At 40.0% G+C, this 18,541-nt stretch overlaps 2 protein-coding genes across 2 annotated transcripts; one reads left to right on the forward strand and one right to left on the reverse strand.

Moving 5' to 3' along the window:
* Positions 1-472: 472 nt before the first annotated feature.
* LOC115950315 lies at positions 473-1,429 on the reverse strand. Its single transcript, XM_031067532.1, has one exon. The coding sequence runs from the start codon at positions 1,427-1,429 to the stop codon at positions 473-475; it is 957 nt and encodes a 318-aa protein (XP_030923392.1).
* A 3,471-nt stretch (positions 1,430-4,900) lies between these two features.
* On the forward strand, positions 4,901-7,161 carry LOC115993977 (3-oxoacyl-[acyl-carrier-protein] reductase FabG). Its single transcript, XM_031117979.1, has 5 exons — positions 4,901-5,313; positions 5,534-5,799; positions 6,012-6,105; positions 6,405-6,516; positions 6,689-7,161. The coding sequence occupies exons 1-5, from the start codon at positions 5,178-5,180 to the stop codon at positions 6,861-6,863; spliced, it is 783 nt and encodes a 260-aa protein (XP_030973839.1). The 5' UTR covers positions 4,901-5,177; the 3' UTR covers positions 6,864-7,161.
* The last annotated feature ends 11,380 nt before the right edge of the window (positions 7,162-18,541 follow it).

The raw sequence follows: 18,541 nt of genomic DNA on the forward strand, positions 1-18,541 counted from the left end.
TCGATGATCACATTGTATAAGGAGAGGCAATCTACTATTAGGAAGTCTAATTGACGAGTCAATTGTCGCAGATAAGACCCCATTGTGACTGTCAACATCACTATGCCTTTGGGATACACCCTGTCTCCATTGAAACTGATAAAAGGGGACTCAAAAGGGCGTAGCCTTCCTAGATCCAATTTCAGTTGTTGAAAAGCAGAGAGGTAGATGATGTCTGCGGAGCTACCATTATCCATGAGGATTCTTATGGTGTTGAACCCTTCTATCATAAATATTATGACCAAGGGGTCGTCATGTAGCTGCGTCACTCCTCTGGTGTCTTCTTTCAAGAAAAATATGTCCCTGTTCGTCCGTCTTTGCTTCAAGGGTGGTGTCCTATGGATGCTGTTCACCTGCCTCTGATATGATTTCTTGAGGGATCTGAACGACCCACCTGTGGATGGCCTTCTTGTGATCATCTTTATCTCCTTGATCACACTTGGTGGACGTTGGGACACGTGGTCTTCATCCCTTGGTGAGGCTTCGCACTTGTCCTTGTCATCATCCCTGGACCTGCTGGGCTCTCCCTTCTTACAAACCTCTGCAACTTCTCTTTTTGTATGAGTTCCTCTATTTGCTCCTTCAGGTCCCTACAATCTTTCGTGTAGTGGTCGTGATCCTTGTGGAAACGGCAATATTTCTTTTTATCACGTACATTAGGTGACGAATGTAACGGCCTTGGCCATTTGAGGTAGTGCTTATCTTTAATCTGAGCCAGAATTTTGTCAACAGGCATAACTAAAAGAGTGAATTTTACCGTTTGAGGAGCTTTATCATCTTTCCTCTTACTCCCGTCGCTATTCTGACGATTTGTACACTCCCTTTTTCGTCCTCTCCGATCATCTTCCTTCCTTCCCTTCTCATTGGACTTCTCTACACCTTTTATCGTTGCTAGGGTGTCTTTAGCGTTCATGTATTTCTGCTCCTTCAAGAGCATTTCTACCATCGTCTTTGGGGGATTCTTCGTGAGTGAGACCATGAACTCCCTGGACTTCAATCCAGCTTTAAAGGTTGTTAACTGCACCTTGTCATCAGCTTCGTCTACCTCTAAAATTTCTCGAGTGAAACGCTTCAAGTACGACCTCAGGGTCTCCTTTTTTCCTTGTCTAATGGTAAGTAAGTGGTCTGCTAGCCTTTTCGGGTGTTGTCCCCCAACGAAGTGGCGTAAGAAGGAATTGCCCAACTGCTTAAAGCTATCGATAGACGATGTTAGTAACTTCTTGAACCACTCCCTCGCAACTCCTTTAAGAGTGGTGGGGAAAGAGCGGAACTGTATTTCATCAAGAGATTGTTGAAGGCCTAAGGTCGTCTTGAAAGTGTTGAGGTGATCCAAAGGGTTTTTCAGTCCGTCGAATGGTTCGAGTTGTGGTAGGCGAAATTTCAATGGCATTGGGCATTCCAGGATTGCCGAAGTAAAGGGTGAATCTATCGTCCTGACCATTTTGTCCAGGCTTCAATCCGTTTTTCCCTTAATGGCGTTCCTTAGCTCGTCCATCTCCTTTCTCATTTCCCAGAGAAGATCCGAACTGGGTCCATCTAGAGTGGCGGGTCTTCGACGGTCACTCCTTCTTTGACTATCTCCATCGTCCTCCTGGTTGGTCCTAGACCGGTTTTCCTCTTGCTGAAGTCACAGCCTCATCTCTTGATTTTGTCTAGTAAGCTCTTCCACACTAGCTAAAAGTGTCTGGATTTGCAGGGCCAGAGCTGCAAAATCTTGGTTAGACTCCATCTGAACCTGGGAATTGAGTGGAACTATGCTCTCGGACCTAAGTATGAAAATGTCGTCCCCACAGACGGCGCCAAGCTGATGATGCGAAAATTGTTAGCAATATAAGTTCATCCAGATGAAGCAAGACCTCGTGCTGTACCTACGAGTGTGGTGAAAAGCCTTCCTTAGGTGGTCACCGGTGTGGTGCCTACCACAGAGTCTCCGATGATAAAGTCAGCATATACCAATTCTTTAGGAAGCAAGAAAACTTGGAATATCAGAGTTATGTGTGCTAGTAAAATTTAGGTTGTGTGTATATGTACCTGGTCTGGTTTTGTTGAGTGTGTATATATAGCTTCATAGTTTATAGCTATTGGGGCTTTAATTGTGACTTTAGTGCTCCTTTCATAATGCCTCAGGACTTATTAATGAGGGTTTTGATGAGCTATCAACGGTTTGATAGCTAATCAGTAACTGTCCGAGGCATTGAAGCTTCTCATTAATGGTTTGCTTTTCCTCGTTCATGCCATGGCTAGGTAGATGGAGGTGTTTGATGAGGTCGTTTGGGCAAGAGAGTTTGTTGGTCCCATCATAAACTTTCCTTCCAAAAGCAGCTTGTAGGAAAGTATAACTAGGCAGAACACGAATTGAATGCAGAATGGAACGTGGATGACAAAAGCGTGAGAGATAAATTAGGAAGGGTGATATGAATGTGATAATTAAATGCAATAAATTTGGTCCCACACGACTCACGAGCAGCACTTGTTGACGGGTATAAGTGGGGCAATCTTTTGAGAAATGATAATAGGATTATAGTTTATGATATATCTGCATATATAGGTTCATGTTAACCTTAGTAGTGTCGTAGTTCTTTTAATTTTGAGATCCCAGTTGGTTGTTTGTTATTCTATTATTTATTTCTATATGATTTTTAGGACTTGAATTGTTGTAATGCTATGGTACTTAATTTCAAGCTTTAGCATTGTGCAAAGACTTTAGGTATTTAGCACGAAGGGTGCCATGAGTCTCTTCTTTATTTTTTTTTTTTTTTAGTGTCATAATTATTATGTGAATGGTGAAAAGCTAAAAACCTTAGACAAGACAAAACGCAAGTGTTGGTTGTGTTACTGTAGCACATTCTTCTAAGACCATATTTTCCTTTGTTCAACCAAACGAAGGAAAAAGAGGTTCCCACATCCTTTTCTGTCCTTGGTCTTTTTGTTCCCTCTCATTTCCACTAAAACAAACGCATTGTTAATTAATGGATCAATACATGTATGTAGCTGTAGGAGTGCGCAAGTAGCTGAAATGGTGCATGTGGACGGTTATGGCGATGAGTTTCCCAACATTGAATAGATTGTCTATCAACAGACAATGAAACCATGTGATTTGTTACCCAATAGAGCGGTTAGAAGGAACGGGTCTGGACAAAGCACAATGATGAAAGTACGAATAAAAAGTTTCTAATTCTAAAGCCCTAACTCCGATGCCATTTTTTCTTTTAATAGCAAGAAAAAGTAAAGAAAAGATATTTAAAATTTTAAAGACACCAAAAGAAAAGAAAAGAAAAAAACAACAACAACAACAACATAGAGGGTTAAGGTTATTAGGTTTAGTGACTTACATTTATAGCATAGAGCTCTAAGTAATTATATTTGTTTTATTCAATTATGTATCTTAATAATATTACAAATAAAGATAACAGTTTTGCTCCACCCTACTTTGTCCTATGCAGCAGATTGTCCCTATCCCACAAAAGTGGTGTGGCAAGGAGGATGGATTTAGCCTTGCCCACCTTGCTATATATATATATATATATCCTTTATTTTATTTATATTTCAAACATACCCATAGGATCCTTACTCACTTAAGTTATCAAGTATTAACATATTTGGATATTAAGACTCTTTTTATCGTTTTGTTAAATACTTTGGTTCATATTGTTGAGTTACTTAGTAAAAATTAGTTTGATTTGGTGTGATCAATTTAATTGCAATTATAAGCATAATTTTATATTATTGTAATAGGTGTGGGGTGGGGTGGGGTGGGGTGTGAGACAAGGAAGGTCAACACAAGGTGGGGTCTCGTGGAGCTCCGTGAGGCAAAAACTTCCCCTAACATGTGGGGAAGGGTGGCGTAAGGGCTGAGCATCCATGATCTAGCACCACTCCGCCCACCACCCCTAATTTTAAATATGGTAAGACAAATATGAAAACCTTAAACTACTATAGCACATTCTTCTAAGACTACACCATTTACCATAACTTGATAACATGTGTGATTGTGATTGTGATTGGTGAATTGTCACCTACCTCTTTTTATTCACTACTCATAGTCTTTTATGTCAAGGTCGTAGCAATAGTTGTGACACAAAATTTGAGTACAAAGACTTTCTCAACTATAAAAACAAAGATTGCTATAGCAAATTAATTAATATATGAGAGAGCAATTCACTTGAAAGTTATTATATTCAATTGAAGTAATTATTCAATACTCTGGGAGTATAGTGACATAATACTATCTCCTTTCATATAATAGGAAAAAATGCTCTTATACTCCCTAAACTTTGAGATAATTGCACTTACACCTCTCTGAACTTTTATCTTAGCCAATTTAGTATATAAACTTCGATTATGTAGCAAATAGACCCCTTAAATTTTTCTTTCGCAAATTTAGTACATAAACTTTCATATTGTAGTAGAAAGGATTAAGCATGATGTAGAGAAAAGGGATAGCAGTGTATACCTAAGTCAATTCACTTGAAAGTTAGTCTATTCAACTGTAATAATTGTTCACTACTTTGAGAATACAATGATGTAGTAGTCCATTATTTCATATACTATTATGTTTTACTAATTAAATTTAGCGTAAGATCTATTATTCACTTGAGAGGTTTTACTTCGAAAATACTTCACTAGCAAAGGTAAACAGAAAAATTAAGAAGCTAGTCCCACGACGTTGTTAGCTAGACATCTGGGACCAAATCCTGGTCTGAAAATTTTTAAATCTGAATTGGGAGTTCTACTTTTTTTAGTTGCTATTCTATTCTATTCTATGATTAGTAGAAATTGACGTGTAATATTGGAGAGAATTGATTACCTTATTTAAAGAGATCGAGTGGGTTATAAAAGAGGGAGGCAACAAAGCACAAAGCCAAATGCTTCTCACAAAGGAGGCAACGACTCAGACAGCGACGGTGCAGATTATACTCTTTCTAATTTTATCTTCCTCCTCCTCCTCCTCTTTTTATATCTCTCTACTGAATACTACTACACCTACCTAATACCACTCTTTCACTCTCTTTTTCTTTCCTTTTCTCTCTCTCTCTCTCTCTCTCTCTCTCTCTTTTGCTTATTCCTATCTATATGTATCTCCTGGCCCTAATTAACTAAGCCCTAAGCTAATTAGTTAGCTGATCAATAAACCCAAGATGCGTAGCATGGCTAGCTCCACCTCCAACAAAGGCATCGCCGCCATTGTCGGCGTCGGACCCAAGCTCGGCCGCTCCATCGCTCGCAAGTTTGCCCACGAAGGCTACACCGTCGCCATCCTAGCTCGTGACTTAGGTATACACTGCTATCCCTTTTCTCTACTCTTACAGTCTTACACATAAGTAAAAGGATATAGAAAATAAGATTAGTATGACCAAGATGAAACGCACAAATAGAGAGATGACCCAAAATGTTTAATATTATTATTATTCCAAAGACTTCTCGATCATTTTAAGGTTTTCCCTTTTTCTTTGTGGCATCTACTATAATATTATCTATCTGTATGAGTTTGTAGGGAGATTGTCTTTGTTTGCGGATGAGATAGCGAGGGAAGAGAAAGCACAAGTATTTGCAATAAGAATCGACTGCTCGGAGTCAAGGAGTGTAAGGGAGGCATTTGAAGGTGTTTTATCGCTGGGATTTGTGGAGGTTTTGGTGTACAATGCTTACTCTAACACTAATACGAATTGGCAACCCACCAACTTCTCTGACATTCGAATTGAATCCTTTCAGAAGTCCCTCGCTGTCTCTTCCGTTGGTGCCTTCCACTGCGCCCAACAGGTATCATCGTATGCTCTACTATAATCATCTTCAATTCCCATGTTATTATATTGACTTTCAACCTTAATTTTCGTTTAATTAATATATGTTGTCGGAAACCAAACACTTTTTAACTGATTCTTTCCTTACTTTTGCTGTGTTCACTATAATTTTCTGGGTTTAAATTGATTGGATCTGTAAATTTTTTTGGGTAACCATAAAATTGGAATTAGGTTCTTCCGGGCATGGTTGAAAGAGGAAGGGGGACAATTCTCTTCACGGGCTGTTCAGCTTCTCTCAATGGCATTCCCGGTTTCCCTGAGCTATGTAATTCTTCTATTTTTCTTTTTTTTCTTTTGGGGTTTCTGAACCAGTCAACTACTGCTTGTCAAGTAGCAAATTACAATATCCAAAAGCGATCCATTAAAAGATTCACCTTTTGTAGTTTGGCTAATGTTTAAAGTATCCCTACACGGCTACACACAAGTCGTATGCACTCCTCCCTTTTTAATTTTTAATTTTTATTTTTTATTTTTTTTCCGAAAGAAATAGTGATGCTTTAATATATATATATATATATATATTTTTTTTAATGTTGTTGTTCTCTTTTGTACGGAATGAGACAGGTTGTGGGAAATTCGCGTTGAGAGCTCTCTCACAGTGTCTGGCGAGGGAGTTCCAACCTTTGGGTGTACACGTCGCTCATGTTATCATTGACGGTCTTGTTGGCCCACCTAGGTTCTCTTCCATCTCTATTAACCAAGTCTATATTAAATACTCTGTTCCTTTTCTTTGATAGAAGAATCTAGTATTGATTCATGTATACCTACGTATATACTACTAGCTATTACTATACACTTTATATATATATATATATATAATAAATTTCCTCTCTTTGTATTTGCAATAGATTCCAGGCATCAACGTCTCAGAGAACGTTGGTTGGGGAACAACAGAGCGGAGGAGGGGACGGGTCAATGGACCCAGACGCGTTGGCTCAAACCTACTGGCACTTGCATGTTCAGGACCGAGCGGCTTGGACCCAAGAGATTGATCTCAGTCCTTGCAATACTAGATTTTTCTAGTTTTCTTCAATGGGGTTTCAATGAATTACTGAATATTTGGTTTATTTCTTTTTGCCACTGCTACACTGTTACTGTTTGATTCCTCGAGCCAATTAATTGCTGGCTAGCTAGACCCCACATCCTTCAAGGCAACTTGGAGGACTCACGGATCAACGCCCAACTCGTATCATTATATATGTGTCCCACATTACTCTTTCGGGGGGATCAGGTTAAACCAAGTTTGGACCAAGCTAGCATATTATTGTTGTTATTATTATATTTTGTACAATTGGAGGTAGATGTTTGTAATTTTTGAATTCATGTTTGATTTGGGTGTGTGTATATATAGATTGTTATTATTATTATTATGTGAGTAAAAATTTGATTTTGTGATGATTAAAAATGTAATTATACGATTAGTATTTGATAAAAGGAATAAATTTTCCGATGATTAATCTGTCGGTTCTAAATGATGTTTTATGGTGGGATTAGACTTCATAAAAGATTAAAAAAAAAAAAAAAAAAAAGCAAAGAAAAGACTTTCATATGGTAGGGACCCACATAGGGGAAGCTGAAGGATGGATAGAATTGTTGGTTGGGACAGTGTTGCATGGACAATAGAATGACTTCGTGTTCTAATTAAGGACACACAAAGTTCTCTGTACTAAAACTTCAAAATAAAAAACTTCAACTTTTTCCCAAATTTTTCTTGCACATGAAATTAGGAAAAATATTATTATTAATATTATCACCACTACGCATAAATATAAAAGTATCTTTCAAAAACCGAGGAGAAGATAAAAGTACGAGAGAATAAAAAAGAAAAAGAAAAAAAAGTAATACTAAAGACACTTTCACTCTTCATAACTTACTATATAAGTTATTCAGCAAAAAAAAAAAAAAAATTGCTATATAAGCAAGTTGCGGTATAAATAGTACCATTTTTATGTCTTCCTAACCTTAGCCGACAAAAAAGAGGGTAGGCGCTCACAGTCAAAAGGCCCCTTACGAGTTGGTCCAGATATATCAAAAAAGAGCCGTCATTTGGTGGTGGGCCTATAAAGTTTTGCCACATCAATTTGGATGACGTAATCACCGTTCCCCACGTCTATACAAAATTCACAATATTTCTAAATTGGGTCTTTACAAAATTTTATGTTGGTGATAACTGATGAGTTCATATGTAAAGTACTAAGTTATGTTAAAAATGTTGTAAAAATGATTTTGTGTGTGTTTGTATTTTTAACTTTTTTATTTTGGTTTGAGAAGAGTGTATATTTTTAACTTAATTGACGAGTCTACTCTCCTTATCATATCATGTCAGACACTCAAGTCCCATCTCAAAAGTTTAATAATAGATCCTGACATTAAATTCTTAATGATGGGCTTGAGAATTTAATTAGAAACATTGAAGCGGCCCAGTGAGCAGGTTGGTCCAAACAGGACCAACCGCAAGAGCCAACACAAGAAACAAATGTCATACGGGATTGAGCTCCAAACAAGTAGAATCTTCAGCAATAAGGAGACACATTTGGTGGATTCTTTTACAGTTGGGAGAGAACTTTTTTTTGGGATCACAAGGCCGAACCAGCAAGGTTAAAAAAACAAAAAAAAGGCTGCAATTCCTCTCATCGAACTATCACCACAAATGAAACAATGACCAGCACTAGTGTCTGCACGTTTGGTCATCACTGTAGTTGGCACAATCATATTCAGACCATCAGCTTTGGTCGACAACGAATCACCAACTCCAATTCAACTCTCGCAACTTACACTACTGCGCCATTTACCACCACACACGCCTCTTCTCTGACTTTGCTGTCAACGCTGTCCCACATTCTCTTTTTGGGGATCTTTTCTTTGGGTAAGGTTAACGAATACATGGAGGCTCTTGTGCCACATAATGTGGCCCAATATTAGCTATAACTTGTTTATGTGACGAGTTGTAGTCGATAAAGGAATATTGTGCCACTTTATATGGCACAAGAATTTTTCGGAGGCAATAGCTAAAGGTTGGATATTTTACCATAATTGATCAATTTTTTGGTTGCAATCACACGAGTTAAAAAGAGTAAATACCTTCTTTTTTTTTGTTTCCAAATGGAGTGGGATCCAATAGATTCTTTCTTAATGGATACGCAATAACATTTGTTAACAAAAAGTCCTTTTCTTTTCATTTGTTTGTTTTGTTTTTTGGTTTGTTTGTTTGTTTTGTTTTTGTTTTTTATTTTTGGCCTTTTCCAAATCATTACGTAACAATCTATAAGACACTTCATGTATGTTAAAAAAATTTGGACCTGAAATCGATTTGGAGCTAACTTTTTCAACTTACTACGTAATGATTTATAAGACTATTCATATGCATTCTTTTAAATAAGTTATATGACTAGTCAAAGAAATCGTGTAACTAAAACTATACAAGAAGAAATTTGGCTTAAAATATGTTTGGAGTTATCTTGCTTTCAACCTACTATGTGTCAATTAAAATACCATCAATGTGTTATGTGATTTGTTTAATTTGAACACCTAAGTAGTCTTATAATTTGCCATGTAATAAGTTGGAAAAGATAGATCCAACTATGTTTGGAGTCAAATTTTGTTCTACATGAATATGAATAGTCTTTTCAATCACCACAATGGTTGGAGAAATATAGCTTCAAACCAAATTGGAACTATAGGGGCCTTAGGCTCCGGGGCCCATCATTTGGGTATATGATGGGCCTAAAGCCCAAGCCGAGGACTAATGGTGTCCAAGAAGGGGTAATCTCTGTCCAAAGGACCCATGTTGGCAAAAGGAGAAGTCAGTGGAGATCATAACTACCCTGGAAGTTGTGCCGAGGATGAAAGACTCCTCGGCTAACCAAGGCCGAGGTCAATAGTGGTGGCTTGTCATCCGGAAAAATGTCACATAAACACCCGATTGATATGGATAAGCATTACCAGAACTCAGGACAGGGAGATGTCCTAAAATATCTAAAGAGAAAGCTGCTACCTCCACATTAAATGCATTGCAGCTAACTCCCTGGCTGCATTAATGTAGAAGTGATACTTGAATAGTGTATTCCAGCCTTACAGCTACCACATAAGGACTTATGGGGAGTGTTGATGGGACAAGTATCCACACCGACCGTCTGGCAAGCACGTGGAGGGTGAATATGAAAAGGAAAGGCAGTATAAAAGATGGAGGAGGGAGTAAGATTGGAGGATCAAAAAATCCAGGAAAGAAACACTGTAGCAGTCTACAATCAAATTTGTAATGTTACCCAAGAACTTTATATAAGAACCAGTATCCTCGGATTTCGCTGAGGGCGTTTTTTCTTTAGTTTACACATGTGTATTCTCATTCTTTTGTCATCAAACCTATCTAACTCGTTATTTGGTTAACTAAAACCCAGTTTTCTAACCCATTCTCTACAAATTTATTGTTTTGGGCTTTTTGGGCCTAAGTCTATCCATGTGTTGGGCTAAGAATTCAAATATGGTCCTTACAATTGGCGCCGTCTGTGGGGATTACTGGTGCGATAGTGAGTTAGACATTGAACGATGGTAGGTTCAAGTCCAAATCAAGCAGAATCTATGGGGTCTCAACATCAAGATCATTTCTGTGAACTTGAGCGAAGGAGAGACCGGGAGGGAAGTGTACACACTACCCACACCAGTAAGAGTCAATCTCGGAGTAAAAACTATGTCTCTCATGAGGAGAATGCCAGAAACATGCAGAAGGAGATTGATCACCTAAAGAGAACCTTACACCATGAGCACAGAAGGCGAGCTCCTTCTAACTCTGACTACTCTTCCGATGATGAGAAGGACGAAGACTACAAACAGAGGTCAAGAACTCCCCCCAGCGAATCTTTCTCATATGATGAAGACTACCGCCATGAACGTAGAAACAGTAATTCATCTTCGAGAGGCCTAGTAAATGACGCTATAAGTAAAGCACTCAACCAAATTTTCAAATCACCCTTCACTCGCTGGAATGAGGAGGGGAGACTTCCTTTGCGGTTCACTCAACCCACTTTCACCTTATATAACGGCAGAACGGACCCTATTGAACATGTTAGCCATTTTAATTAAAAGATGGTTGTACATTCCAAGAATGAAGCCTTGATGTACAAGGTTTTCCCATCCAGTTTAGGGCCTGTGGCGATGAGGTGGTTTGATGGTCTGAAAGTAGGTTCCATTGATTCCTTCAAGGAACTCACCCAAACATTTGGGTCCCGTTTTATTACGTGTAGCAAAGTTCGTCGTCCTTTGGCTTCCTTGCTATCTCTGTCTATGAGAGAAAGAGAAATTTTGAAAACATACTCGGACTGATATTGGGAGATGTTTAACGAGATAGATGATGATTTTGAGGACATAGCCATCAGTACTTTTAAGCTCAGCCTGCCTGCCAAGCATGACCTAAGGAAGTCTTTGACGGGGAAACCTATTACTAGTATACGTCAACTCATGGATCGGATTGACAAGTATAAAAGGGTTGAGGAAGACCAACAGCAAGATAAGGGGAATGGCAAGGTTATCCCTCAGGAGATGAGGGATTTTAGGTCGGACCACTACAATAATAACAGACCCTGGAGAGATTTTGTCGGACAATCTGGGCTTGCAGCCCCTCAAGTGGTAAACACCGTGTTCCGAGAACCAGTGCATCAAGTTTTAGAGAAGATCAAGAATGAGTTGTATTTTAAATGACCGAATAAGATGAGTGGAGATCCTTTGAGGTGCAACCAAAGCCTCCATTGCCAGTACCACCAAAACCGGGGACATACCACCGAGGATTGTCGAACATTGTGGAACTATCTGGAGCAACTGGTTAAGGAGGGAAAGTTGCAACAATTTCTGTATCGACCCAACGAACAAGGGGATCAGTCAAGATCAGGGGCTTAGAGGAATGCTTCTTCAAGGCCCCCGTTAGGTACAATCAATGTCATTTTTGATGTGCCTGATATAACTGGTTTTCATCCTGCTAGGGTGATGTCTGTGGCCAAATCACTAGCCGAGGACCCCAACTCCAAGTCGAAGAGAGCTAGATTGGAAATCCGACCTTCATTGAGTTTCTCGAACGAAGACAAGATTGGAACTATTCAACCACATGATGACGCTTTAGTGGTCACCTTTAAAATAGGGGGTATGATGTGAAGAGGGTAATGGTGGACCAGGGCAGTTGTGTAGAAGTCATGTATCTTGACTTGTACAGAGGACTAAACTTAAAACCTGAAGACTTGACAGCTTACGATTCGCCTTTGGTAAGTTTTGATGGGAAGCTTGTTACCCCAAGGGGCTAGATTAGGTTGCCCGTACAGGCCGACTCAGAGGTAGTGGAAGTGGACTTCATAGTGGTGGATGCGTGCTCCCCCCTACACGGCTATTGTGGCCAAACCCTGGCTTCATACTTTAGGTGCTGTTTCATCAACTCTGCATCAGAAGGTGAAGTATCCGTCCGGAGACCGGATTGAGGAGCTGGTAAGGAACCAATCCATAGCTAAGCAGTGCCTCATGTCTGCAATTTTGCATTAGCCAATAGCTAAGTCCTCAGACACAGTCAAGGAAGGTTTATAACAGTCAAAGTCTCCGGAATTACCTGCGAAGGGACTAGCCGAGGAGGCTAAGTGTGAGGATTTAGAGAAATTTTCCATTGGTGATGATCTTGAAAATTTCCCATTGGTAGTGTTTCTCAAGAAGAACATTGATGTATTCACCTGGAATGCTTATAAAGCTCCGGGAGTGGATCTGAGCTTCATCTGCTATCATCTGAATGTTTGTCCATCTGCCACCCCCAAGAAGCATCCACCTCTGCGTTCATCCAAGGAACATTCGGATGCTGTAAAGGACGAGATGATGAAACTTAAGCAGGTTAAGGCTATTAAAGAGGTTTTTTACCCTGAATGGCTGGCCAACACTGTGGTGGTAAAGAAAAAGACGGGAAAATGGTGTGTATGTGTAGATTTTACAGACTTGAACAAAGCCTGCCCAGAGGACCCTTTCCCTATGCCTCGGATTAACCAGCTGGTGGACGCAACTGTGGGCCATCCTCGGATGAGTTTTCTGGATGCTTTTCAAGGGTACCATCAGATACCGTTAGCTTTGGACGACCAAGGGAGGACAACTTTTGTCACTCCCATAAGAAACTACCATTACAAAGTGATGCCCTTTAGTTTAAAGAATGCAGGGGATACCTACCAACGGATGATAACTAGGATGTTTGAACCACAGTAAGGAAAAAACATTGAAATTTATATTGATGATATGGTTGTAAAAAACAAGGCAGAGTCCAAGCATGTAAATGACCTTGGGAATATCTTTACTATCTTGAGGAAACATGAACTACAGCTTAATGCTTCCAAGTGTTCTTTTGGTGTCAGGTCAAGCAAGTTTTTAGGCTACATGGTCATACGCCATGGAATTGAAGTCAATCCCAACTAGATTAAGGCGATCAACAATCTGCAACCACCTTGGAATCCCAAAGAGGTCCAAAAGCTTACGGGGATAACCGCTACTCTATACTGATTCATCTCTCGGTCAGCTGATAGGTGTAAACCTTTCTTTAAGTTGTTAAACAAGTGGAAGGGGTTTGAATGAACCGAGAAGTGTGTCATGGCTTTCTAGCAGTTGAAAGAATATTTGTCTCGGCTGCCTATCATGTCCAGCCCCAAGGTGGATGAAGTTTTGTTTGCCTACATCGCAGTGGCATCCCATGCGGTGAGTTTGGTGTTAATACAGGTAGATAATGGTGTACAGAGACCGGTTTATTATATGAGCAAGTTACTACATGAGGTCGAGGTTCGTTACTTACCACTAGAGAGGGCCATTTTGGCAATGGTGCATGGCACGCGTAAGCTCCTCCATTATTTCCAATCACACACGTTTGTTGTCTTGACTCAGCTCCTGCTCAGATCTCTACTTCGGAGCGTTGACTACACAGGGAGAATTGCTAAATAGGGCACGATCCTAGGGGCTTTTGATATCAAATATATGCCCTGCACCTTCGTCAAGGGTCAAGTCCTCGCTGACCTGGTGGCCGAGTTTGCCGAGACCCCATCAGAAGATAAATTAGAAGAGCGAAACATGGATGAAAAATTGGTTGGCGTAATCTCCTTGCAAGAGCCCTTGCCATGGATGGTCTACGTTAATGGTGCAACTAATCACAGAGGATCTGGGGTAGGACTCGTTATGATATCTCCAGAGAAGATCATAATTGAAAAGTCCCTAAGATTGGGATTTTCGGCTACAAACAATGAGGTCGAGTATGAAACTCTGTTGGAAGGGATGACCATGGTTCAGAAGATGGGCGGAAAATCAGTGGAGATTTTCTTTGACTCAAGGCTGGTTGTAGGCCAAGTACAAGGGGAGTTGAAGGCAAGAGATCTCAGAATGCAGGATATTTAAGCCAGGTTAGACATTTACAGTCTAGATTTGAGTATTTTGTTTTATCACAAGTTCCTAGAAGTAGGAATGGCTATGCGGACTCTCTTGCTACACTGGCAACATCCTTGGCACAGGGCTTGCCTAAGGTAATCCTTGTGGAAGACTTGTGCAAACCCTCTGAGGAGGGAAAGAAATGTGGTCCACGTTCACCAAATAAGAGCAGGGCCTAGCTGGATGGATCCTATTGTGTTATTCCTTAAGGAAGACGTCATGCCTGAAAGTAAGTTTGAAGCCAACAAGATACAGAGAAAAACTCCTCGGTTCTGGCTGTTCGTGGACCAAAAGTTGTATAAAAGAACTTTCTCTGTCCCATACCTACTATGTGTACACCCTGAAGCAGTTGAGCTGCTCTTGGAAGAGTTACATGAGGGGATTTGTGGAAGCCACACGGGGGGTAGATCTTTATCTCACAGGGCCCTTACACAAGGTTATTGGTGGCCAAACATGTAGAAAGAAGCACGGGAATATGGGAAGAAGGGCGACCAATGCCAAAAGTTTGCGCCAAACATTCACCAACCAAGAGGAGTCCTTAATCCTCTGTCCAGCCTTTGGCCTTTTGATCACTGGAGTTTGGATATTGTAGGTCATTTCCCTAAGGCAACAGGGAATAAGAGGTATTTGTTAGTGGGCACGGATTATTTCACTAAGTGGGTTGAAACTGAACCTTTGGCGAATATCAGGGATGTGGATGTCAAAAAATTCCTCTAGAAAAATATTGTCACTAGGTTTGGAGTCCCTCATACCCTTATCTCGGACAATGGACTTTAATTTGATAGTAAAGCCTTTAGAAGATATTGTTGTGACCTGGGCATAACGAATAGATATTCCACCTCGGCGTATCCACAGGGAAATGAGCAGGCTGAGGCTGTCAACAAAATCATAGTAAGTGAACTTAAAAAGAGACTAGATGACGCAAAGAGGAAATAGGTAGAAGAGCTATCACATGTCCTATGGACTTACCGGACTACACCTCGAATGTTTACAGGGGAGACGCCCTTCTCTATGACTTTTGGGGCCGAGGCTGTAATTCCTCTAGAAACCGGATTCCCCATGTTGAGAACAAGTTCCTTCACTCCAAGTAAAAACGATGAGCTATTGGAGAAGAGCTTGGACTTAATTGAAGAACGGAGAAAAAGCGCTATGGTCTAATTGGTCTACTATCAAAACAAGCTCAAGCAGAGATATGATGCCAACGTAAAGTTAAGGCCACTAACGGTTGGAGACTTGGTCTTAAGAAAAGTCCTAGGAACTGCAAAGAACCCAGCATGGGGAAAATTGAGACCTAACTGGGAAGGGTCATATCGTATCACATCGGTGGCCAAGATATATGCCTATTATCTGGAAGATCTAGAGGAAAAACCTGTACCACGCCCTTGGAATGTAAATAACCTTAAGACGTATTATTATTAATAAAGGCTTCCTTCACCCTCTTTGGGTTTGTTGTATAATGTGCCATGTGTTATTGACATCTATCTAAGTATCAAATTGAACATTGGCCATGCTTGACTCCTCGGACCACATGTCTTGGGAAAATTGATAATTTTTAGTTATTATTTTAAGTATTAAACAGAACCTTAGCTATGCATGATTCCTCGGACCACCTGTTTTGGGAAAATTAATACTCCTTGACATCTATCTAAGTATCAAACTGAACCTTGGCTATGCATGGCTTCTCGGATCACATGCCTTGCGAAAATTGATAACTTTTAGTCATCATTTTAAGTACTAAACAGAACCTTAGCTATGCCTGGTTCCTCGGACCACCTGCTTTGAGAAAATTAATACTCCTTGACATCTATCTTAGTATCAAACTGAATCTTGGCCATGCCTAGCTCCTTAAACCACATATCTTGGGAAAATTGATAACTTTTAGTCATCATTTTAAGTATTAAACAGAACCTTAGCTATGCCTGGTTCTTCGGACCACCTGTTTTAGGAAAATTAATACTCCTTGACATCTATCTAAGTATCAAACTGAACCTTGGGAAAATTGATAACTTTTAGTCATCATTTTAAGTATTAAACAGAACCTTAGTTATGTCTGGTTCCTCGGACCACCTGCTTTGGAAAAATTAATACTCCTTGACATCTATCTAAATATCAAACTGAATCTTGGCCAAGCTTAGCTCCTCAGACCACATGCCTTGGGAAAATTGATAACTTTTAGTCATCATTTTAAGTATTAAACAAAACCTTAACTATGCCTAGTTCCTTGGACCACCTGCTTTGGGAAAATTAATACTCCTTGACATCTATCTAAGTATCAACCTGAACTTTGGCCATGTCTGGCTCCTCGGACCACATGCTTTGAGAAAATTGATAACTTTTAGTCATTATTTTAAGTATTAAATAGAATCTTAGCTATGCTTGGTTCCTCAAACCACCTGTTTTGGGAAAATTAATACTTCTTGACATCTATCTAAGTATCAAGTTGAACCTTGGCCATGCCTGGCTCCTCGAACTACATGCCTTGAGAAAATTGATAACTTTTAGTAATTATTTTAAGTATTAAACAGAACCTTAGCTATGCTTGGTTCCTTAGACCACCTGCTTTGGGAAAATTAATACTCCTTGACATCTATCTAAGTATCAAACTGAACATTGGCCATGCCTGGCTTCTTGGACCACATGTCTTGGGAAAATTGATAACTTTTAGTCATCATTTTAAGTATTAAACAGAGCCTTAGCTATGCCTGATTTCTCGGATCACCTGGTTTGGGAAAATTAATACTCCTTGACATCTATCTAAGTATTAAACAGAACCTTAGTTATACCTGACTCCTCGGACCATTTGCTTTGGGAAAATTAATACTCCCTAACATCTGTCTAAGTATCAAACAAAACCTAAGCTATGCCTGGATCCTCAAATTGCTAAGTATCAGATCAAAGTCTTGGTTATTGTGGACTCGGTGAAATACATGTTAAAGGTAAATTGGTATCATTTATTAATGACTTTGTTGCCAGGTGTAATTACTCCAAACAACAATGGTTTTCATTGCAACAATATTCCCAAACAGATGCCCATGAGCATCACTTAAAGCATTTACAGGCATATTTGTGTTTGTTTAAAAGTTGACCATCCCTTTGACCCTATGAACTTGTTGACAGGTAAGGCTCAAAGTAATTTTAAACCTATATGCGCATTGCAATACTGTGTATTTTCTTAAAATTTCACCTGCTTTTGCTGCTGATCATATGAAACACGACAATTACACTGTTACTCAAGTGGATTAGTGAGAGAAGTGCTACCTCATTATTATTTTTATTAAGGGTTAGCTAAAATAGAAATCATATCAACTTCAGTATGTAAATCATAGGGAGAAAGAAAATACCTATAAATTTCATTGATAAAAGCCTTAAAATAAGGCATATCAAGTACAAAAAGGCAAGTTGCTTACAAATTTAAAAAAAAAAATGGAAAAAAAAAGGGCAACCTATTTTTTCATTTTTATTACAAGTTTTTCTTTCGCATCTGTGGGAAGTTGGGTATCTGCTGCCATGGTAGACTCATGGGCCTTGTCCTTGGGATCCTCTTTTGGGGGTATGTCAAGAGTTGCCAACACCAACTCCATACTCTGAGAAGTTCCTTTTTCCTGGGAGAGATCCTTTGGAACAAATGGAGGCAGTTCAGTGCCTTGGACTGTTTCTTTGTTGGCATCCCCTACTCCTGTGGTGTCCCCGGCCAGCTCTGCCCCCTTTGAGAAAGTGTTGGCTACAGGAGGAGCTTTGGATGGGATGCCCTGAATTTCACCAGCCTCCGAGAACACTGGGTCAGCCTTGGAGTCCAAAGAGCTTGAAAGGCGTATAGTTGGGCGGTAGTAGATACTTTTTGCTTTCCTAAGTACAGAAGAAGCCTCAACCTCAGCTTGGTTAAGGGCTTCATCCCATACCAGGGCACAGTAAGTCCTACATACAGCAGGGACCTCGGCCTTAAGGGCGTCCTCAGTCTCGACCACCCCAACGTCGTAACCATGCTACTCTACTTTGTCTTTGGCTTTCTCTGCCTCATCCTTAGCCTTCTCGGCTAGAGCCTTGGCCTTCTCAAGCTCTTCCAATTTCTTTTTCAACGCAACAATTTGGGTCTTGAAGGAGGCCAGCTGGTTCTCAGCACTGTGCAACAGCAGCCTTTGGCTCTCGGCTTGCTTTTCAACATTTTCAAGAGCGGCTGCCGCGTATTTTCTTTCTTTTTCCTCCTCCTGTAGCCTCTTTTTATCCTCTTGGAGGCTTTTATCGGCCACTTGAAAGGCCTCCACAATAGCGATACGCCTTCCTTC

This window comes from Quercus lobata, chromosome 6, assembly GCF_001633185.2.
Source record: "Quercus lobata isolate SW786 chromosome 6, ValleyOak3.0 Primary Assembly, whole genome shotgun sequence".
Classification (NCBI taxonomy): domain Eukaryota; kingdom Viridiplantae; phylum Streptophyta; class Magnoliopsida; order Fagales; family Fagaceae; genus Quercus; species Quercus lobata.

Coding starts and splice junctions, on each gene's coding strand:
- LOC115993977 (XM_031117979.1), top strand. CDS start 5,178: ATGCGTAGCATGGCTAGCTCCACCTCCAACAAAGGCATCGCCGCCATT. Junction 6,106..6,404: donor TCCCGGTTTCCCTGAGCTAT/GTAATTCTTCTA, acceptor GGAATGAGACAG/GTTGTGGGAAATTCGCGTTG. Junction 6,517..6,688: donor GGTCTTGTTGGCCCACCTAG/GTTCTCTTCCAT, acceptor TATTTGCAATAG/ATTCCAGGCATCAACGTCTC.
- LOC115950315 (XM_031067532.1), bottom strand. CDS start 1,429: ATGCCATTGAAATTTCGCCTACCACAACTCGAACCATTCGACGGACTG.